The sequence below is a fragment of the Saimiri boliviensis genome, chromosome X (genome assembly GCF_048565385.1).
Source record: "Saimiri boliviensis isolate mSaiBol1 chromosome X, mSaiBol1.pri, whole genome shotgun sequence".
NCBI lineage: Eukaryota > Metazoa > Chordata > Mammalia > Primates > Cebidae > Saimiri > Saimiri boliviensis.
Genome location: NC_133470.1, coordinates 7,002,217 through 7,026,564, shown reverse-complemented (window position 1 = coordinate 7,026,564; position 24,348 = coordinate 7,002,217). Strand labels below are relative to the sequence as shown.

At 41.0% G+C, this 24,348-nt stretch overlaps 1 protein-coding gene across 1 annotated transcript in view; it reads right to left on the bottom strand.

The window, feature by feature from the left end:
• Positions 1–1,397: 1,397 nt before the first annotated feature.
• CLCN4 (chloride voltage-gated channel 4) overlaps positions 1,398–24,348 on the bottom strand; it is an 85,716-nt gene continuing 62,765 nt past the window's right edge. Inside the window, exons 12-13 of the mRNA XM_003920295.4 lie at positions 23,378–23,594; positions 1,398–5,532 (exon numbers count right to left, since the gene is read on the bottom strand). Of these exons, the coding sequence (XP_003920344.1) occupies positions 5,442–5,532; positions 23,378–23,594 (308 nt within the window). The 3' untranslated portion in view covers positions 1,398–5,441. The remainder of the gene's footprint in view (positions 5,533–23,377; positions 23,595–24,348) is intronic.

Below are 24,348 nucleotides of genomic sequence, written 5' to 3'. Positions count from 1 at the left end.
CTCCTGCCTCAGCCTCCTGAGTAGCTGGGATTACAGGCACGCACCACCATGCCCAGCTAATGATTTTTGTATTTTTAGTAGAGACGGGGTTTCACCATGTTGACCAGGATGGTCTGGATCTCTTGACCTCGTGATCCACCCGCCTCGGCCTCCCAAAGTGCTGGGATTACAGGCTTGAGCCACCGCGCCCGGCCTCTTTTTGTTTTTTTAAGATGGAGTCTTGCACTGCTGCCCGGGCTGGAGTGCAGTGGCACGATCTCAGCTCGCTGTAACCTCTGCCTCCCAGGTTCAAGCGATCCTTGTGCCTCAGCCTTCCAAATAGCTGAGATTACAGGGACCTGACACCACACCTGGCTCATTTTTGTATATTTTTGGTAGAGAGAGGGTTTCACCATGTTGGCCAGGCTGGTCTCAAACTCCTGATCTCAAGTGATCCGCCCACATCGGCCTCTCAAAGTGCTAGGATTACAGGTGTGAGCCACTGTGCCTGGCCTATTTGCAATAGACCCTTATCCAGAGCCCTGGCTTCCAGTCTTGCTGTCCAACAGCCAGAATGGTTTGTGGACAACATGAGTCAAATCATGTCACTCCTCTGAATTCCAGGACTTTACCTGGTCCTTGAAGACTCTGAAGCATCTGCTGTGTCTACCCTCCTCCCAAAGGGAAAACAAACCCAATTTCAAATACCCCACTCCCATCCCAAGGCTACAGCCATCCACCCCTGGTGAGCCCCCAGCAGGCTAGACCCATTTCCATCTTAGGACATTTGCAGTTTCTGTCCCCTCTGCTGAGGATACCCTTTCCCCAGCTGTGCCCCCAGCTGGTCCCCTTCCCTAACCAGCAGGGATTCCTCTAACCACCCATATTAAATAGCACCTCTTCTAGGTCAAGGATCTGTAGGCATCGTTTGTTCCTTTCTTGTCTTTCTTCCAAATTTTCTGTAAAGTAGAAAGTAAAACAAACACACACACACACACACACACACACAAACTCATGGGAAAAGACATAATTCAACCCTTGTGGTTCCCAAAGTAATAAATAGAAAATTTTCTGTTGAAAGAAAGGATGAAAGAATGAATGGATGTTAAACCATTGCCCAAACTGTACTTCCCAGCCTTCACACAGGGCAAACACACACATGGCCTGTGGACAGTGTTCCTACCCAGTCCTTGGAAATGGAGAGCCTCAGTCTGAATTTGTATTTGGTCATCACCCACCCAGCCAAGAACAAGGAATTTTAAAACTGACTGAATGGACTTCAAAATCTGTATATCAGTCTTAAGGATGAGTCTTTAACTTTACTGAATAGTCCAACCAAGTCACAGGAACCAGGTTTCCAGAAGTTCTACTGTGTAGAAACACACTGTGAAATCAGTATCTCTTCCATTTACAATATGTTTGTTGTGGACTCTGTGCTTGTTTTATTTTTAAAAATAGAGTTCAAACATTTAATATTTAATAAGGTGCCAACATTTACACAGAGTATTACAATTTAAAAAAACAACAACAACACTTTGCTATGTGGTCATTCCAACACCAAATGTGAATATATCTCATAAAAGTTGCATGTAGGCTCATTCCCAGCACCTCTAGGATGGCAAATAAATAGTTATTACCGTGCCAGTGAAAATAGAGTCTGCTTAATGTTTCCCAAGTCAGATATACAGGCTCTCTCCTCATGTAAATCATTTCAAAGGCTAGAAGCTTAGTCTAATAAAACACTGCCCACACAAAGTTAAAATGAAAGCATAATATTACAATTGCATGGTAATTCAATAGTTCTCCTTGGGTTTCTCATCTTTTCCAGCTCAGAATCTAATAATGAATACTAAGGAGAATTTGCACATATTGGTAATTTAAAGTAATCAGTTCTCACCTAAGTTAAATAAACTGCTCTAAAATTTTCCATTTCTGTGACTTATTAGGCTCAAAATCTATCTATTTGGACATCTCCTTTGTAAGGTCTTTGGGAAGAACCAAATAAAGAACAGAGATTACCTGGTTCAAAGTAACAGTAAGCATTGTATATTGAATGACTGACTTCTAGCACATTCTGCCTTTCCCTAAAAGCCACATGACCATCTGTATTCCCAGGGGATGCACTAAAATCCACTTAGAAGAAATGCACACATCACTTCCAGGGTCCCCTTATTTGGTGCTTTTGTATAACACATTTGCTCAGTAAAAGCAAGAAACAGGTGATGTGTGTCATGAGAGAGTGCCTTTCCCATGATGTGTTGGTGGTTTTTTATGTTAAAAACTGATTCAGAGAGAATCCAGAGAGTTCTAGAAATGTCTAAAGCCTTTAGTTCTGGAAGAAGAAGAAAAAGAAAACATTATTCTGAAAGATGCTTATTTTATCTCCACATGTCTGTGCTATTCATCAGATCACCAGATAAAGTGGATGTAAGTTCTGCATTTGGAGACAGCAAATACTCTCAGGATCCCTACCCAAGTACATTTACAAGAAAGAGAGACAGAGCACATCAGCATGTTTCCCATGGGGTTTGTCTGAGCCCCCGGGCCCATGGGTGAGTGGACCACATGGCCAAGTTAGGACTTCACAGAAGGAAGGCAGTTTGCTGTGGCAGTCCCTACCACAGACTCCTCTTCCTTGACCTTAGTCCACCCCTCTGACTCTGGCCTTCTATTGAGGAGAGCCTGAACCCCACAATAAATTAGAGGCTCAATTTGCAAAGTAAAGTAAGACTGGGTTGTTTCAGTCAAGCAACTCTTCCCACTGTATGCCATGAATTTGCAGACATCTCTACTCTAAGCACTGGGGAAGACGCAAATCCCAAGGTCCTGCTCGGTGACCTTGGCCGGGAAGCTTATTTTCTTCTCATTCCCCCCCTTGGCCTCAGCCAGATTAGAAAGAAAGGCTGTGGTTTCACTGACCTCTGGCTATCTTTTCACTGTTTCAGCTTCCCTTTGGAAGCTATTTGTTTCAACTAAAAGGACCTCCTGATTCTATAAAGCCAGGCTATGACTAATACTCTTTCCCAGCATGCACTGACTCTGAGGAGACCACAGGGCAATAAGAGGGGAACTACATGATGTGGTCGTTAAGACTTTTTAGGATTTAAAGTCCAGGAGAACCTGACTTCACTTGTAAACGTTCCGTGGAAACCACAACACCAACACTAACATTAAGACCTGTTACTCAAGGCTTACATGCTATAAATAAGACAATGAATTTTATTCTTTTATAGGACCAATGATTAAATTCTCTACTATTGACTGGATACTGCCATACTGAGGTGGCTATTGGATGTTATTTTGGAAGGAAGGAACCAATTAATCACACAAATGTTCTTAGTGTGTCAGCATGATCTGAATTAAAATTTCTTAACTTAGAGAAAATATATATTTTGCTAATTAGAAGTTTCATGAAAACCCATTTGTAGCTTGATTTTTGTCCAACATGAAAATTCTTATGAGGGCTAAGAAATTATGGATTTGGGCTGGGACTTCTAGGTCAAATCTGAGAGAACGGATGGGGAGCAAAAAGGTTAGAAGAACATTCACAGGGGTTTGGAAAGATTGAAGACAGGAAGGGCAATGACAAGGACATAATGATGGCATCCAATATGGCAAACTTCCCCTCCCGAAGACCAACACTCTTCCTTAGTCAGATAATACGAATGTCGTTCAGGTGCCTAGCTCAATGTTTTCCTTCCCACACTAGTGTGTGGCTACCAGGAGCCACATGGCAGGCTTCCAGCCAATGGATACAAGCTGAGCATCTCTGGGGAAGCTTTCCTTTCCTGACAGACATTGTACCTAGTTGCTTGCCTCTCCTTTTCTCTTCCCATTTAGAAAGCAGACATGATACCTGATGGTTCAGGAACCATCTTTCAACTCTGATGCAATAAGCCAGAGGACAAAAGGTAAAAATGGTGAAAACAAAATAGCAACGGAATGGGGAACCCAGTGATATTATGGAGACAGTCCTGGAGTACCCCCTCTCAGGGTTCTTACTCAGTCCTTCAGTGTTTGCTGGGTTTTCTGTTATTTGCAGCCAAATGCACACCTAAGTGATGCAGCACTATCCAGTGACAATGAGATTGAAAAGGACGAGAGGCACTCAGTGCAAAGGCAGGGACAAAGACTTAAGAGCAAGGGCAAGTGGGATAATCTTACTTACACAGATCATATGGTGGATCTAATACATAGCTTAATTCTTTCCTGCAGAAAAGACTAAAATCCTGACTAAAAGAGTAAATGTGTCATTAAGTTCAAATACAAAGATGCCCGGTGCTCAAATTGGCTGTATAAAATTTAACGCTGTCCTCCTGTGCTGTGATTGCAAGTATGAAGTGCATGCTTATACATTCAAACTGGACATTTTGCATCCTACAGAGAAGATAATGGAACAGATTTAGAATCAATTTAGTATTTCTCTTGCAATCCATTTGGAGGGTTTCCCACTGAGAACTCATATGCCTCATCCTCTCCACAGTTGTATCTGATAAGACCTGAGAGGAAAAATAAGTGGTAACACTGGGTAGCCTGTTTGGACTCTTGCATATGCTACTTGTAAATGAAAGCACGCTTATAACAGACTGGGGGACTACCAGCTATGGCTCATGAAGTGCTGAGATGATCAATATTGAATGCATGGGCAAAAGCAATAAATAAATGAAGCAAATGCAATGGAGATGCAAATCAATGATTGGGTGTGTATACCCTCAAAATAACGATGTGTCCCTTTGTATGGGAGGAGACAGCACAGTACTATATGCTCCAATAGTTCATCGCGCAGGCCCAGGATGCCAGTCTTGCACAGAGAAATGATTTCTTCATACTCATCATGGCAGGCGTGCCTGGTGTTGGTTCAGAAACTGATGGATAAGCCAGATAATAGGCTGAGAACAGGAGCAAGAAATGGGATGGTTGTGAGCAAACCCACCGACATACTTGCAGCTTTCACTGTGTTCAAATTTAATTTTTCTTTTTCATCAAAGTAAGTGCAAATGTCTTTAATATGATTCAGTAACATAGCAGCAAAACTTCAAAAACCAATAAATAAGGACGCTGACATGCTGATACCCTTTTGTCTTTTGGACTCAACGCTTCACGTGTGTTTGTAAGTTACAAACATCAGCCTTGAGCAGAAGGGGTAAAAGTTTCTTGAGTCAGCATTCATGCTCCACATACTTGTATAGATCACATCATTTACACCCACCCACATGCCCCCACAGCAGTAGCAAACTCATTAGGAAACACAGCTTGAAACTCATACGGGGTTAAAGCTATAAAATGCCTAATCATTGATACTTTTGTTTTTAAAGGTTTCATTCTTCTTCCCCTCCTTTCAAACAAAGCTTTTGTTTCTGCTGTCCCCAATGCGTGATCTTTCATTGTAATAATAACATATCATTTATTTCTTTTTAAATGACACAGTCAGTGTTTTTCTGAAAATAATTGCCACCTTGTTGCTAATTAAACATGATGGATTCGGGGTCCTGGTTTGCCATCTGGGCCATATGTCTCAGAACATCCTTTTTTGTGATGATGCCAAGAAGTCTCCTGGAAAATAAACAAAATAGAGAAAAGAGGTCAGCCTTGCAATAGCAACTCATCCCTGTCCCTAAACCCCAGTGCCTTTTCCATGTGGGCACAGAGACAGACAATACTTCCCAGCTTCCCTTGTGGTTAGGCAGAGCCAATGGTGGGAGCACTGGCCAATGCCTGTGGGTGGAGGTGACAGATGCCGCTCCCAGGTCTCCTGTGCATTTCCCCCGACTCTCTCTTCTCATCTGGTAGCCAGAGACACAGGAGACAGTGAAGGGCTCTAAGGATTGACTTAGGAGCCACCAGATTCAAACACCTGGGTCCAGAGCCCACACCTGCTGCAATCCACATTGGCTCTAACATGTGAGAAAAATAAACCTTTATTGCATTAGGCCACAGAGATTGCAAGCTTGTTTATTACAGCAGTAAACCTATGATGACTAGTATATCCTCTTAAATTTCAAAACTATAATCAATTTTAAAAGGGTTTATGAAAGGCATTGTCAAAACTTGACCATACCACAGGAATTCCAAGTATAAGGTATTTTAAGTATAAGAAATTTTAAGTATAAGATAAAAAGTGATTCTATTTGTAATTCTATCTTTCTGGGAGGATAAAGTTTGACATTCATCTCTGACTATATATGTAAATTGCCTCCTCTCCCAAAATTTCATTGCTTTCAACTCATATAAACGATGCCATGGGCAGGGCACGTGGCTCACACCTGTAATCCCAGCACTTTGGGAGGCTGAGGTGGGTGGATCACGAGGTCAGGAGTTTGAGACCAGTCTCACCAACATGGTGAAACCCCATCTCTACTAAAAATACAAAAATTAACTGGGTGTGGTGGTGTGCACTTGTAATCCCAGCTACTCAGGAGACTGAGGCAGGAGAATCACTTGAACCCAGGGGTCAGAGGTTGAAGTGAGCCAATATCGCACCACTGTACTCCAGCCTGGGTGACAGAGCAAGACTCCATCTCAACTAATGGGCAAAACAACCAGCCAGCATCATAATGACAGGATCAGATTCACACACAATGATATTAACCCTAAATGTAAATGTTTACAGGCTAAATGCCCTAATTTAAAGGCACAGACAGGAAAACTGGATAAAGAGTCAAGACCCATTAGTTTGCTGTATTCAGGAGACCCATCTCACATGCAAAGACACAAGTGCAAAGACACACATAGGCTCAAAATAAAGGGATAGAGGAATATTTACCAAGCATATAAAAAAAAAAAAAAAAGCAGGGGTTGCAATCCTAGTCTCTGATAAAACAGACTTTAAACCAACAAAGATCAAAAATGACAAAGAAGGGCGTTACATAATGATAAAGGGATCAATGCAACAAGAAGAGCTAACTATACTAAACATATATGCACCCAATACAGGAGCACCCAGATTCATAAAGCAAGTTCTTAGAGACTTGGACTCCCACACAAAAATAGTGGGAAACTTTAACACCCACTATCAATATCAGACAGATCGATGAGACAGAAAATTAACAAGGATATTCAGGACTTGAACTCAGCTCTGGACCAAGTGGACCTAACAGACATCTACTGAACTATCCACCCCAAATCAACAGAATATACATTCTTCTCAGCATCACATCACACTTATTCTAAAATTGACCACATAATTGGAAGTAAAACACTCATCAGCAAATGCAAAAGAATGGAAATCATAACAGTCTCTCAGACCACAGCACAATAAAATTAGAACTCAGAATTAAGAAACTCACTCAAAACCACACAACTACATGGAAACTGAAAAATCTGCTCCTGAGTGACTACTGGGTAAATAATGAAATTAAGGCAGAAATAAATAACTTCTTTAAAACCAATGAGAACAAAGACACAATGTACCAGAATCTCTGGGACATAGCCAAAGCAGTGTTTAGAGGGAAATTTACAGCACTAAATGCCCACAAAAGAAAGCAGGAAAGATCTAAAATCAACAATTAACATCAGAATTAAAAGAACTACAGAACCAAGAGCAAACAAATTCAAAAACTAGCAGAAGTCAAGAAATAACTAAGATCAGAGCAGAACTGAAAAAAGAGACACAAAAGACCCTCCAAAAAAAATCAATGAATCTAGGAGCTGTTTTTTTTTTAAAGTTCAACAAAATAGACTACTAGCCAGACTAATAAAGAAGAAAAAAGAGAAGAATCAAATACACACAATAAAAATGGTAAAGGGAGTATCACCCCTGATCCCACAGAAATACAAACTACCATCAGAGAATACTATAAACACCTCTATGCAAATAAATTAGAAAATCTAGAAGAAATGGATAAATTCCTGGATACATACACCCTGCCAAGACTAAATCAGGAAGAACTTGAATCCCTAAATAGACCAATAACAAGGTCTGAAATTGAGGCAGTAATTAATAGCCTACCAACCATAAAAAGCCCAGGACCAGATGGATTCACAGCCGAATTCTACCAGAGGTACAAAGAGGAGTTGGTACCATGCCATCTGAAACTAGTCCAAACAATAGAAAAAGAGGGACTCCTCCCTAACTCATTTTATGAGGCCAGCGTCATCCTGATACCAAAACCTGGCAACAAGAAAAAGAAAATTTCAGGTCAATATCCCTGATGAACATCAACGTGAAAATACTCAATAAAATACTGGCAAAGTGAACCCAGAATCACATAAAAAACCTTATCTACCACAATCAAGTTGGCTTCATCCCTGGGATGCAAGGCTGGTTCAACATATGCAAATCAATAAACACAATCCATCACATAAACAGAATCAATCACAAAAACCACATGATTATCTCAATAGATGCAGAAAGGCCTTTGATAAAATTCAACACTGCTTCGTGCTAAAAACTCTCAGTAAACTAGGTATTGAGGGAATGTATCTCAAAATAATAAGAGCTATTTATGACAAACCCACAGCCAATATCATACTGAATGGGCAAAAGCTGGAAGCATTTTCTTTGAAAACTGGCACAAGACAAGGATGTTCTCTCTCACCACTTCTATTTAACATAGTATTGGAAGTTCTGACCAGGGCAATCAGGCAAGAGAAAGAAATAAAGGGTATTCAAATAAGAAGAGAGGAAGTCAAATTGTCTCTGTTTGCAGATGACATGATTGTATATTTAGAAAACCCAATCATCTTAGCCCAAAATCTCTTTAAGCTGATAAGCAACTTCAGCAAAGTCTCAGGATACAAAATCAATGTGCAGAAATCACAAGCATTCCCATACACCAATAATAGACAAGCAGAGAGCCAAATCATGAGTGAACTCCCATTCACAATTGCTACAAAGACAATAAAATACCTAGGAGTACAACTTACAAGGGATGTGAAGGATCTCTTCAAAGAGAACTACAAACCACTGCTCAAGGAAATAACAGAGGAGACAAACAAATGGAAAAATATTCCATGCTCATGGATAGGAAGAATCAATATCATAAAAATTTTTATACTGCCCTAAGTAATTTGTAGATTCAATATTATCTCCATCAAGCTACCACTGACTTTCTTCACAGAATTAGAAAAAAAAAAAAAAACACTTTAAATTTCATATGGAACCAAAAAAGAGCAAATATAGCCAAGAAAATCCAAAGCAAATAGAACAAAGCTGGAGGCATCATGCTACCTGACTTCAAACTACACTACAAGGCTATAGTAACCAAAACAGCATGGTTCTGGTACCAAAACATATATGTAGGCCAATGGAACACAACAGAGGCCTCAGAAATAAATAACACCACACATCTACAACCATCTGATCTTTGACAAATCTGACAAAAACAAGCAATGGGGAAAGGATTTACTATTTAATAAATGGTGTTGGGAAAACTGGCTAGCCATATGCAGAAAACCGAAACTGGACCCCTTCCTTATATCTTACACAAAAATTAACGCAGGATGGATTAAAGACTTAAATGTAAGACCTAAAACCATTAAAACCCTAGAAGAAAAGCTAGGCAATACCGTTTAGGATCATAGGCATAGGCAAAGACTTCATGACTCAAAGACCAAAAGCAATGGCAACAAAAGCCAAAATTGACAAATGGGACCTAATTAAAGAGCTTCTGCACAGCAAAAGAAACTATAATCAGAGTAAACAGGCAACCTACAGAATGGGAGAACATTTTTGTAATCTATCCATCTGATAAAGGGCTAATATCCAGAATCTACAAAGAACTTCAATGAATTTACAAGAAAAAAAACAACCCCAACAAAAAGTGGGCAAAGGATATGAACAGACACTCCTCAAAAGAAGACATTTATGCAGCCAACAAACATATGAAAAAAAGCTCATCATCACTGGTCGTCAGTGAAATGCAAATCAAAACCACAATGAGATACCATCTCATGCCAGCTAGAATGGCAATCATTAAAAAGTCAGAAAACAATAGATGCTGGAGAGGCTGTGGAGAAATAAGAATGCTTTTACACTGTTGATGGACATGTAAATTAGTTCACTCATGGTGGAAGACAGTGTGGTGATTCCTCAAGGATCTAGAACTAGAAATACCATTTGACCAGCAATCCCATGACTGGGTATATACCCAAAGGATTATACATCATTCTACTATACAGCCACATGCACATGTAAGTTCATTGTGGCACTATTCACAATGGAGAAGACTTGGAACCAACCCAAATGCCTGTCAATGATAGACTGGATAAAGAAAATGTAGCACATATATACGATGGAATATTATGCAGTCATAAAAATGGATGAGTTCATGTCCTTTGCAGAGACATGAATAAAGCTGGAAACCACCATTCTCAGCAAAGTAACACAGGAACAGAAAACAAAACACCACATGTTCTCATTCATAAATGGAAGTTGAACAATGAGAACACACGGACACAGGGATGGGAGCATCACACACTGGGACCTGATGATGGGTGGGGAGCTAGCGGAGGGATAGCATTAGGAGAAATACCTAATGTAGATGATGGGTTGATGGGTGCAGCAAACCACCATGGCATATGTATACCTATGTAACAAACCTGCACATTCTGTACATGTATCTCATAAATTATTTTAAAAATGCCACTTACCAGAGTTCATTGTATGGGACCAGCAAGACTGTAATATTACACAATGCCAAGGAGCACTGTTTACAAACACTGCAGTGTAAATCGTGACCTCTGGATTATACAGTGCACATCTGCACAACCATTCATAGCAACTCTTGCTTCATTCTTTTACTAAATGACCACCTGCAGGAACATATCATGCCCCTTGGGTAAAATGAAAGGTCTGAGAGAAGGAGATGTGTACAACTTCTTTGGAAAAAAGAAGTTCCATTGCCATGTAAGTTTGCAAAATACTACTCATTATATCTCCATTATACCCAAAGAAAGGTGTATGAGAAAGCAAACTCTGGTAGTCTCACATTAAAATACTGTATAGCTATTAAAATAATGAGTTTCTACTCTGTGTAATATAATATACAAAAAAATCAGAAAACACAATTGTAATATACTGTCATTTATTTAATTAAGGCCAAATTAGTCAAATTTGTCTCTTAGTGAATATGGAGGGGATGTAAGTATTTTAAGTAGTATTCAAATCAGTTACACAGTAAAATAAACACGAATTAGTGAAACTCAGGCCAGAATTCTGATGTTTTGGGCTCTGACTACACTGGACCTTAAACAGTCTTGGAAAAGGTATTCATTTCTTGTGTTGGTTTCCCAGTCTATCACAATGAGGGAGACAGAAAATACAGTCCCTTCCCCTCCATCTCACAGCAACATCTTTAGGAGAGAGGAAAATAGTGAAAGAGCATTTTAAGCAAACAGAATAATGATGATATGAATTACAAAAGCATTAAAAGAATATGTTATGACCCTACAGTGATCATTTATCTTAAATGGGGAGGAATACTTGATAAATGTAGAAAACAGGACAGAATTTGATAATTAATACTTTGTAACTCCCAATGTACTAATTAGCTTAGCCAATAATTATCAATGGATACCAAAATCATTGGGTGAATGGTTGCTGGAAAACAGAAAATTCACACAGTCTCAAAGTACTTTTCTAGAGATTGTGAACAAAGAGAAAAATGTAACTTAACAATGGAGGGCTCTGGCCATCAGTACCTCATCCAAGCAATGCAGCTTATCATCAACAAAGTCAGAAAAGCAGACTCTATAACATCACCTATGTTGGAATGCTGCCAAAAATGACTTAAACCAAATTGAATCATGAGGAAGTAATCAGACCCAGAATGTGAGACTACTGGTCTGGACTCTTCAAAGGAAATCCATGCATGTAACAAAGCTGCACATGTACCCCTGTATCTAAAATAAAAGTTGAAATTATTTTTTAAACTCTCTGTCATAAAAAAACAAAACAATGCAGGGAACTATCCTAGACAAGAGACCAAAAAGGCAAAGCAATGCCACGCACAAACTTTGATGGAATTCTAAGTTAAAATTTGAATATCAACTTGATACTGGATGATACATTGAGTTACTGTTAATTTTACATCATTATGGTTTGGTAGTTATGTAAAGAAAATGTCCTTATTCTTAGAAGATGTCTGCATCATTAATAATTGCTGAAACCTGGAAGCAACCAACATATTCTTTAGTGGGTGAGTGGATAAGCTAAACCATGGCATATTCAGACAATGGATATTTTTCAGCAATAAAAACAAAAGCGCTATCAAGTCATGAAAAGATGTGGAGGAAAATCAAAATGTGTATTGCTGAGTGAAAGAACCTGGGCTGAAAAGGCTACATACTGAATGATTCCAACTACATAATAAGCGACATTCTGGAAAAGGCAAAACTATGGAGGCAATAAAAAGATCAGTGGTTGTCAGGGTTTGGGGGATGGAAGAAAGTGATAAATAGGCAGAGCACAGGGGATTTTTAGGGTAGTGAAACTACTCTGTATCATCCTGTAATGGTAGATACATGGTATTATATATTTGTCAAAATCCACAGAAATATACAACACAGCATGCATCCTAAAGTAAACGACGAATGTTAGTTAATAATGTATTGATATTGGTTCATTGATTACAACAAATATAATAGTAATGCAAGATATTGTCAATAGGGGAAACTGCTGGGGGAGAAGGAGATATATGGGAACTCTGTACTTTTTCTCAATTGTTCTGTAAACCTAAATGCTGGTATAACCCTGAAACAAGACCTACCTAAAGGAAACAAATGTTAGCACTCTTCTTTGCAGTGAGATGCTGAGTTCTCCTGGGAAAACCCGTCTGTGAGTTTCAGTTGATAGATTCAAGGCCCAACAAGGGCTCTGGTCTCCTCACATAGGAAGGTTGCTGGGTCCAGCTGGCAGAGCCTGAAAACATTTCTTTCCATCCTAATTTGTCTTAGTTGCTTCGGGCTCAACTGTCATAATGAGGGTCCATTGCAGTCAATCAACCAGAGATACACATTTTCTCAAGGGCACTATTACCCAAAACTTTACTAAATCACCCTGCTTCTACAGTTGCAGAAGGTTTAGTGGGCCCTGGTCTCATTAGAGTTGCCCTTTTGTTTTGTCAGCCATGTATTGCTGCTGAGAAGAGCAGTCCAGGCCTCCAGACCTAAGGCATGTCAGAATCTTAGAGGCCCACATAAGAAAAAAAGGTTTCCCAATCGTGAAGAGACAACCCACAGACTAGGAGAAAACATTATCAAACTATCCATCTGCCAAGGGATTAATAACCAGACTATGTAAGGAGCTCAAACAACTCTATAGGGGAAAATTTAATAATCTGAACCCCAAAATCGGCAAAATATTTGAATAGACATTTCTCAAAAGAAGACATGCAAATAGCAAACAGGCCTATGAAAATAGTATAGTTGGATAGCTTGTAACACAAAGGGTAAATGCTTGAGGCGATGGATACCCACATTCTCCATGATGTGATTATTATGCATTGCATGCCTGTATCAAAGCATCTCATGGGTCCCATAAATATACACATCTACTATATACCCACAAAAATTTAAATATTTTTAAACAAGGTTTCCTCCCAGGGTCAGGTAAATTTTGTTCTAGCTCTGATAATTCTAACTAATTTCAAGGAAGCAGTGACAGCTAGGAAAGGTGGCTTTGTTACTGGGAAGGGTCTCTATTTATAGGCAGTCAGAAGTCCCCAGTTAGGCCCCCTCCCATGCAGTAGCAGTGAAATGAGACCCAAGCTGGGCCCATAGGACTCCTTGCACCCATCCAGCCCTCTACCTAGGAAGGTGTTATGCAGGGTTTCTCTACCTTGGCACTAGTGACATTTGGGTTGGCTACTTATCTGTTGTGGGTAGGCCATTCTGTGCATGGTAGAACATATAGCAGCACCCTAGACCTCTATCCACTAAATGCAGCAGCATCCCCATCCCCCATCATGATAGCCAAAATGTCTCCAGACAATGCCAAATGTCTCCTGTGGAGGGGGAAGAAGATTGCCCCTGGTTGAGAACAACCATCCAGATTAAAAAGTACTAAAATAGTTCTACACCAGTTGGTTTATAGCTACTGAGCTAGACACCCTAGGATGTCCCCTGCCAACCTCACACCTTATAGAACTTCATTGAACTTCCCACAATTCATAACAAATGAGTAACAAATGGGTTAATTATCTGGTGCCAGCTCTTAAATACTTTCACTGTTACTCCCAGCCAGGAGCTTTCAGACACGAAAGAACCTCTGTGGGTGAATCTATAATATACCATGAATGTGGGACACAGGAATCCCATTACCTGGCCCCATATCCTCAGTATTTTACTGACCAGGTATCCCAAAATGCAGCAGCCATTCCAGGAATCTGGATACTTAAAGATGCTGCAGTGTATCTTCCCATCACCCCCAGGTCTACTTTCCACTGTCGCTGGCCCCAAAGGGTGCTGTGCAGAGGGGACTGATGTCCTCAAGGGTCAGGGTTGGCTGGCAGAGTTCTCCATCAAAGGTCCTCCTGGCACCTGGAAGCTGACTGTGCCTCAGGAGATAGACCTGGAAGAATCCAGACGGGACTGGCTCTGCAACCAATTCCCTTTAACCTTGAGCAGCGTTTTGATTTTTAGGGTTTCACCTCCTTATTTGAAAACTGAAGGCAATGCAGGAAGGGGAAGGAGGGGATGGAGGATGGTTAATGGGTACAAAAAAACAGTTTAAAAGAATATGATCTAGTATTTGATAGTGCAACAGAGTGACTGCAATCAATAATAATTTAATTATACATTTAAAAATAACTAAAAGAATATAATTGGAATGTTTGTAACCCAAAGGATAAATGCTTAAGGTGATGGAGCCACCATTTACCCTGATATGAATATTATGAATTACATTCTTGTATCAAAATATCCCATATACCCCATAAATATATACACCCATGTACCTACAAAAATTAAAAATATTTTTTTCTTAAAAAGGGAAACCAAATGTCCATCAACTAATGAATTGATCAGCAAAATGTGGTCTATCCATACAACGCAAGATGCTTCAGCCCTAAAAAGGAAAGAAGTACTGGCACATCTTCAGTGTGGATGAACCTTGAAAACATGATGCTCAGTGAAAGCAGCCAAACACAAAAGGCCACATAATATATGAGTATATCAACATGAAATGTCTGGAATAGGCAAGTTCACAGAGACAGAAAGCAGTGTAGTGGTTGCCAAGGGCTATGGTATAGGAGGTAACAGGTAAGGGGTGTGGGGTTTCTTTTTGGGGTGATGAAAATGTTCTAAAATTGTGGTGATGAATACACACAACTCATTTTCTACTAAAAACTACTGAATCATGCATTTTAAATGGGTGAATTGTACAATATGTGAATTATTTCAATAAAGCTATTATTAAATGAATGAATGAATGAATGAATGGATGAAGTAAAGGCAATGCCCCAAGTGCTACACAAAGTCCCACTCACCATTCAGATGCTACGAATCTGTTCACGAGAGCTTAAGACAGGTGAAGTAATTATCTTACTGACTTTGACTTCTCTCTCAGAAAGTATAATTGCAAAATGAGAGGCAAGGGAACAGTGGAAGGAAGTTTTAAAAATTGAGTATTTGCAAGTGTTGGGATTTCTATTGCCCTTTCAAAATAAAAAAGAAATAGTTATAAGACCAGCAGCTTATACCTATAAGACGCCACTAAGAAATCTGTGATCAGAAGGGAAATCAAAGCAGCTGTGAGAGGTTCAGCCCGCACAGGCAGAGCACCCAGAACCTAGAGGTGTTCTTATGCCATGGGGAAGGGCTCCACCGCTGTCAACTAGTGGACAGGCTCTCATCTTAAACTGCCCTTTCACACTCTAACAATTTCCTGCCACCAGAAAGCCTGCTCAGAACAGTCTCCTCTTCTTTGGTTCCATGTGAATTTTGAAGTAGTTTTTCTCTAATTCTGTGAAGAAAGTCAATGAGTATTCAATGATGGGGATAGCACTGAATCTAAAAATTACTTTGGGCAGCATGGCCATTTTCACAATATTGATTCTTCCTATCCATGAGCTTGGAAGGTTTTTCCATTTGTTTGTGTCCTCTCTGATTTCCTTGAGCAGTAGTTTGTAGTTCTCCTTGAAGAGGTCCTTCATTTCCCTTGTTAGCTGTATTTTATTCTCTTTGTAGTAGTTGTGAATTCAAGTTCATTCATGATGTGGCTCCCTGCTTGTCTGTTATTGGTGTATAGGAATGCTTGTGATTTTTGCACATTAATTTGGTATCCTGAGGCTTTGCTGAAGTTGTTTATCAGCTTAGATTTGGGGCTGAGACGATGGGGTCTTCTAAATATGCAATCACGTCATCTGCAAACAGAGACAATTTGACTTCCTCTCTTCCTATTTGAATATCCTTCCTTTCTTTCTCTTGCCTGATTGCCCTGGCTAGAACTCCCAATACTATGTCGATTATGAGTGGTGAGTGAGGGCATTCTTGTCTTGTGCTGGTTTTCAAAGGGAATGCTTCCAGCTTTTGCCCATTCAGTATGATATTGGTTATGGGTTTGTCATAACTAGGTCTTATTTTGAGATACATTCCATCAATACCTAGTTTATTGATAGTTTTTAGCATGAAGGGCTGTTGAATTTCATCAAAGGCCTTTTCTGCATGTATTGAGATAATCATGTGCTTTTTGTCTTTAGTTACGTTTGTGTGATGAATTATATTTATTGATTTGTGTATGTTGAACCAGCCTTGCATCCCAGGGATGAAGCCGACTTGATTGTGGTGGATAAGCTTTTTGATATGCTACTGGATTCAGTTTGCCAGTATTTTTTAATTGAGGGTTTTTGCATCAATGTTCATCAGGGATATTGGCCTGAAGCTTTCTTTTTTTATTGTTGTATCTCTGCCAGATTTTGGTATCAGGATGATGCTGGCCTCATAAAATGAGTTAGGGAGGAGTCCCTCCTTTATAATTGTTTGGAATAGCTTCTGAATAAATGGTACCAGCTTCTCTTTGTACCTCTGGTACAAAAAATTCAGCTGTAAATCTTTCTGGTCCTGGGATTTTTTTTGGTTGGTAGGGTATTTATTACTGCCTCAATTTCAGAACTTGATATTGGTTTATTCAGAAGTTCAACTTCTTCCTGGTTTAGTCTTGGGAGGGTGTATGCATCCAGGAATTTATCTATTTCTTCTAGATTTTCTAGTATATTTACATAGAGGTGATATAGTATTATCTGATGGTTGTTCACGTTTCTGTGGAGTCACTGGTAATATTCCCTATATCATTTTTTGTTGTGTCTATTCAATTCTTCTCTCTATTCTTCTTTATCACTCTAGCTAGCAGTCTATTTTATTAATTTTTTCCAAAAAAAAAAAATACTCCTGGATTTGTTGATTTTTTTGAAGGGTTTTCCATGTCTCTATCTCCTTCAGTTCTTCTCTGATCTTGCTTATTTCTTGTCATCTTCTAGCTTTGGGGTTTATTTGCTGTTGGTTCTCTAGTTCTTTCAGTTGTGATGTTAGGGTGTTGATTTGAGATCTTTCTAGCTTTTTGATGTGGGCATTTAATGCTATAAACTTCCCTCTTAACACTGCTTTAGCTGGGTCCAAGAGATTCTGGTACATTGTCTCTTTGATCTCATTGGTTTCAAAGAACTTCTTGATTTCTGCCTTAATTTCATTATTCACCCAGTAGTCATTCAGGAGCAGGCTGTTCAATTTCCATGTAGTTGTGTGGTTTTGAGTGAGTTTCTTAATCTTGAGTTCTAATTTGATTGCACTGTGGTCTGAGAGACCACCTGTTATGATTTCATTTGTTTTGCATTTGCTGAGGAGTGTTTTACTTTCAATTATGTGATCGATTTTAGAGTGTTAAGTGGTGCCAAGAAGAATGTATATTCTGTTGGCTTTGGATGGAGAGTCCATAGAGCCTAGAAAAACCTAAGCAAAAAGAACAAAGCTGGAGGCCTCATGCTACTCAACTTCAAAATATAATAAATGGCTACAGTAACCAAAACAGCACAGTACTTGTACAAAAACAGACACATACACCAATGAAACAGAATAGAGATCTCAAAAATAGGACTGCACATCTACAACCATCTGATCTTTGACAAAGCTAACAAAACAATCAATGGGGAAAGGATTCCCTATTTAATAAATGGTACTGGGAGAACTGGCTAGCTATATGCAGAAAATTGAAACTGAATCCCTTCCTTACACCTTATACAAAAATTAACTCAAGATAGATTAAAGACTTAAATGTAAAACCCAGCACAATAAAAAGCCTAGAAAAAAATCTAGGCAATACCATTCAGGACATAGTCAAGGGCAAAGATTTCATGACGAAAACATCAAAAGCAATTGCAACAAAAGCAAAAGTTGAAAAATGAGATCTAATTAAACTAAAGAGCTTCTTCACAGCAAAAGAAACTATCATCAGAGTGAACAGACAACCTACAGAATGGGAGAAAAATTTTGCAATCTACCCATCTGACATAGGTCTAATATGCAGAATCTGCAAGGAACTTAAACAAATTTACAATTAAAAAACCATCAAAAATTGGGCAAAGGACATGAACAGACACTTCTCAAAAGAAGACATTTTTATAGCCAACAAACACATGAAAATAAAAGCTCCACATCACTGATCATTAGAGAAATGCAAATCAAAACCACAGTGAGATACTATCTCATGCCAGTCAGAATGGCATTTATGAAAGTCAAGGAACAACAGATGCTGGTGAGAGTGTGGAGAAACAGAAACACTTTTACACTGTTGGTGGGAATGTAAATTAGTTCAACCATTGTGGAAGATAGTGTGGTGATTCCTCAAAGACCTAGAACCAGAAATACCATTTGATCTAGCAATCCTATTACTGAGTGTACACCCAAAGAAATATAAATCATTCTATTATAAAGATACATGCACAGGTATGTTCACTGCAGCACCATTCACGATAGCAAAGACATGGAATCAACTCAAATGCTCATCAGTGATACACTGGATAAAGAAAATGTCCCTGCAAAGCATGTGATCTCATTCCTTTTTATGGCTGCATAGTATTCTGCATAGTAATATTATGTGGCCATAAAAAGGAACAAGATCACATCCTTTGCAGGGACATGGATGAGGCTGGATGCCATTATCCTCAGCAAACTAACACAGGAACAGAAAACCAAACACCATATGTTCTCACTTATAAGTGGGAACTGAACAATGTGAACACATGGACACAGGGAGGGGAACAACACACACTGGGTTGGGGGGAGGGAGAGCAACAGAATAAATAGCTAATGCATGTGGGGCTAATACCTAGGTGATGGGTGGATAGGTGCAGGAAAACACCATGGCACATGTTTACCTAGGTAGCAAGCCTGCATTTCCTGCACATGTATCCTGGAACTTAAAATAAAATTAAATTTAAAAAAACAGACCAGTCCTCCCTGGAGCACCTGCCTTGGGTAGCACCACTTAAACTGGATTATGTCCATGTTCCTTAGTAGTTAACAAGTTCCTTGGCTTTTTTTTTTTTAACACTTTTTGTGCCCTCTACAGTTCCCAGCTAAAATAGATGCCCAATATAATGTTGATTAAACCAATGTTGCTTTGAAAAAATAAGACTTATTAGTGTTTGCAAAGTGATGAGAATACATACACACACACACACACACACACACACACACACACACACACGCACACACACTCACGGAACCCTCCCATATCTATAAATCTTGGTTTTTGTTTCCTTATCTTCACCCTGGAGACAGTATCAAAAGATCGGGCATTTGCAGTTCTGAAAACCTCTTTTAAAGCTCTATGACTGTAATGTCTAAAAGTTAAGTTGATTATAACAGCACTGGGGAAATATGAATTGAGGAGCTGCCTTGGGTTCGTGCATAAATTGTGCCCTGGCCTGCGATGGTAATTATCACAAAAGAAGAAAGCCAAACATCAACCCAGAAGGAGGTAACATCAAATCCAGCAGGCTTCGTTAGTGGCATGAAATGTCCTATCTGATTTAAATCAAGTGTTTGAACTTCCAGTCCCTTTGGGTGGCAGTTCAAGCGAATTCAGTGAATTATAAACGGCCGGATCTATGACCAAGGACATAATTCAGATTCAAGCAGCTGGGTTCTTCTGCGAAAGCTACCCTGTCCAGGCCCCGATGGACCACCTAGCAGGGCTTGGGGGAAATTTGACACCGTCTCCCTTATGCACTTTTCCTTTCTAAAACTTTCATAGGGAAAATCTCATCCAAATTAGCTCTTAGCAACTGGAGGCTTCCTAGATTGCAGCATTCTGGTTCCTGGTCCAGTTTCATGATGGCCCTTGAACCCTAGACCTTAGAAATGCTGCTGGTGGTCCAGGCCAACAGTGGAGCTAAGGCTTGTGGCCATCCCAAGCAGGGAAGGCACAGGGTGAGCAAGCACATCAAACAGGAAAGCTGGCCGGAGACGCGCCTGCCCTGGCAAGAAGCCCAAGGAGATGAAAGACCCTGCAGAAAGGATCCCTTGCCAGCACTAACGCAGCAGCATCTGTGTTTGTTTAAAAGATGTAGAACGAGACAGAGTGTGATTTTGCTTTCTTGAAACACATTCGGAGCCAATTTCGGCACCCAAATCTTCACAGGAAGACTTTGTGGGGTTCTGCGAAGTGTGAGCGGGCATTAAGGGCAGAGTTTCCTGCCTGAACTGAAATTCCAATGATAACTGACATTGGATTATTATTTTAAAGGAAAGAAGAAACTGCTACACACTTGAGACAGCATGGGCAATCACAATGGTATATCTATACCAAGCACTGGAAACTCAAGTGCATAAATCGACTTCAGTGGTTCCTAAAATAGGGTCCCCAGACCAGCAGCAATGGCATCGACTGGGAGCTTATTAGAAATGCACATTCTTGGGCCTCATCCTAGACCTCAGGGATCAATAGCTCTGTGGTAGGGCCCAGAAATCTGGATTTTGCCTGGAACTTTAATCCTCTAGGGCATTTTGATCCACACTCGTTTGAAAAACCACTTGAGCACCTTTAAAATTCATCAGCAGAAATGATCTCTAGCCTTGTCAAACACAAGGACTCATTTATTTGTTCCCTATTGATTGCACCTCCCACAGGCAAGACACTCTCTGGCTGCAGTCAGAGCTAAGGAGGACGCTTGCTCTGCTGGCCAGGAGTTCTCCGGGTAAATGCGCAAATTGCAGAGCCTGTCCCCCTTTGAGCTTGCTACCAGGACAGCAGGAAGAAAGTGAAACAAACACAATTGCTCATTTAGCTACACACAGACATCCAGTCCAAGGTCACTCAACTGCATGACTAGTGACATTTTGGGCCAGATGTTTCGTTGTGGAGCTGTCCTGTGCACTGCAGGATGTTTAGCAGCATCCCTGACCTCTACTCACTAGATGCCAATAACATCCCTCCCTCCAGTCATGACTCCCAAAATTGTCTCCAGACATTGCTCAATGTCCCTGGGAGGTAAAATTATCCCATTTGAGAACTGCTGTGTTAAACTAGAGTGTGCTGGCTCTGGAAATATAAGCTATATTAGATAGTTGAGCCTCTGGAGTCTATAAAGGCCTAAACTTTATTAGGTACCAATGTCTCCAGAACCCATTTCCCTCCTCCTACTTCCAGCCCATACAGGAAGAAAATGGGCAGATAGCCCTAGATTCCAGGCTACCCTGACCAAGCCAACTCCTTCCCTTACACAAACTTTTGAAACCATGGAACCTGGGACATTAAGAGGCCACAGAATGGCCCTTAAGGAATTTCACCTCTGGAGCTACTACAGTGGACCCTCAGTCGCTGCACTGCTGGTTTCCTGATTTGTGACAATACAACAAAAGTGTCAGCACAGACAATGCTATGGGGTCATCAAATCTGTCCATTCTCCAATCATGTTTGTTTAGAAAACAAAGTTGTTTCAAACGAATTATTATTATTTTTTTTGAAACGGAGTTTCGCTCTTGTTACCCAGGCTGGAGTGCAATGGCGCCATCTTGGCTCACCGCAACCTCCGCCTCCTGGGTTCAGGCAATTCTCCCGCCTCAGCCTCCTGAGTAGCTGGGATTACAGGCACGTGCCACCATGCCCAGCTAATTTTTTGTATTTTTAGTAGAGACGGGGTTTCACCATGTTGACCAGGATGATCTCGATCTCTTAACCTTGTGATCCACCCGCCTTGGCCTCCCAAAGTGCTGGGATTACAGGCGTGAGCCACCGCACCCGGCTGTTTCAAACAAATTGATATATCGGGAACAATCTGAGCATAATATGAATTTCACTTTTGCTTATGTGTGATGTCATCCATGAGAAACTCTAGGCAAATGCAGAAAACTGCACCCACCTGAACCCAGTGGGATCAGCATACACAAAATACACCTGTCCGGCCCCCCAAACATCCACAAGCTACCTCAGTTCATACATGTGTGAGGAGCCATACTCATCCACACCTGCTGTGACCACTTCCCCTTGAGTTCAGGTTCCCCTCCTTCCACCCCTTCCCAGTAATTCATAAGTGGCAGAGCTTGTGACACTCATCCCACAGCCAACTTCAGGCCTTTTCAAGATGAAATGACATATTTCTGTTGTGTTTCTATATTTCTTAACCATTTAACTAATGCATAACATGGTACCACCACTCTTCTTTTTTCAAGACAGCATCTTGCTCTGCTGTGCAGGCTGGAGCGCAGTGGTACAGTCCCAGGCCACTGCAGCCTTGGATGCCCGGGCTCTAATGATCCTCCTGCTTCAGCCTCCGGAGTAGCTGGGAAGATAGGCGCACCTGGCTGATTTTATAAAAGTTTATTTGCAGAGATAGGGTCTTGCCACCCAGGCTGGTCTCGAACTCCTGAGCTCAAACGATCCTCCTGCCTCAGCCTCCTGAAGTGCTGAGATTACATGAAGAGCTGAAGGCATGAGCCACATCGCCTGGCTCAGTACTACCATTCTTACTAGGCTCTCACCTCTTTTATGTCATGCATCACTGATGAAGTTTTGAGTATTGTGTAACTAACCTCATTTTTCCCGGAAGTTCTGTAGTTTGCATGGCTCAATTTTTGCATAGTGCTATGATTTTGAGAACTGCATAGGTCATGTGATAGCATAACTGGCTGTACCTCCTCCCTTAGCCAAGTATCACATGGGGTGGTAGAAAAGTAACACCAAGCCCTTCTCCTGTGGCTCCGCCCCTTTTTACTCAACCCTCAACCTTCCTCAACCCAGGCGGCAGCCCAGCCTGGACCACCCCCTTCCCTGGCTGCACAGCCACCCAGCTCTAAGTCCCAAGCCCCTGTACATTTCCTTCTCAACACATTCACCACAGCTTATTGTCATTCTCTGTCAAGGACTATTCCACCCCGTGGCCCTCTACGTCCTTCAGGGCTGAGACCATGTCTCACTCATTTTTTTTCTCCCTAGGTCATTCTGGCCACATGTCAGGCTACTCACCCACTCCGCGTCACCAGACACTGCCGGAGTCCCAGTTTCCGGAAGATATCCACCACCGTCTCCATTGGGGTGTGGTCTGTGACTGTGAATGGGCTGAGGTTCAGGATGCGCCGCAGCTTCAGGGGATGTGGGCTGTTGGCTGGCAGCTCAGGGGGCTCCTCTGTGAAGTACATGATGGAATTGCTCACGATGCCCTCCTGCCTCTGTCTGGCATTCTCTAGAATGGGGCGAGCAGGAACAATAAGCCACACAAAAACCCCTTGCTGAGCAACTCCCCACCCCACACTCTTACAAAGCATCGAGAATCCCACACAAAAGGGGTTTGAAGGATGAACCACACATTCTTAATAAGGGGATTTAGCCAAACATCTGTGGAATTGGCATCTCTCTGCAGCTAATGCTGTGTGAGGGTCCCCTGCTGTGACTGGATCATTTGTTGCCAAAGTCTGCCAAGATGGGCCTGATGCAGATGGCCCCTTTGGGGACATCCATTGCTTCCCCCCGGACTCCAGGCACCCCAAACAGCCCAGGGCCCTGCACTCTGGCTTTCCTTATGCTGCTTCACCTCATCATGGACTGGAGTTTGACGTGACAAGAAACTTACTTAGCTGCCCGATGACCTTAATACATTGTTTTTCTTTTTATGAACTTATAACTGGCCCAAATGGCATTATGAATCCTGGGAGGAACAAGAAACCAATACAGCCAGGCCAGGCTCACAGCCCAGAAATGCAGCTCGATCACAAATGCGACCCTTGGGTCCAAAGAAACAACCCCAGAAAAGCTGCATCCCGCCTACACTTTGGATCTCCTGTCTTAAAAATGGGCCATTTCATGGATCTCTCAAAGAAAGATAGTAAAACTGTTATGTTAGCAATTAGCCTATTTCTGTCTGTAGAAAGGCCACGTGAAAGAAAGCTGAAGAAAAGTAGGGTAACAGGAACTCATTAGAAATACAGCTTAACGTGGTG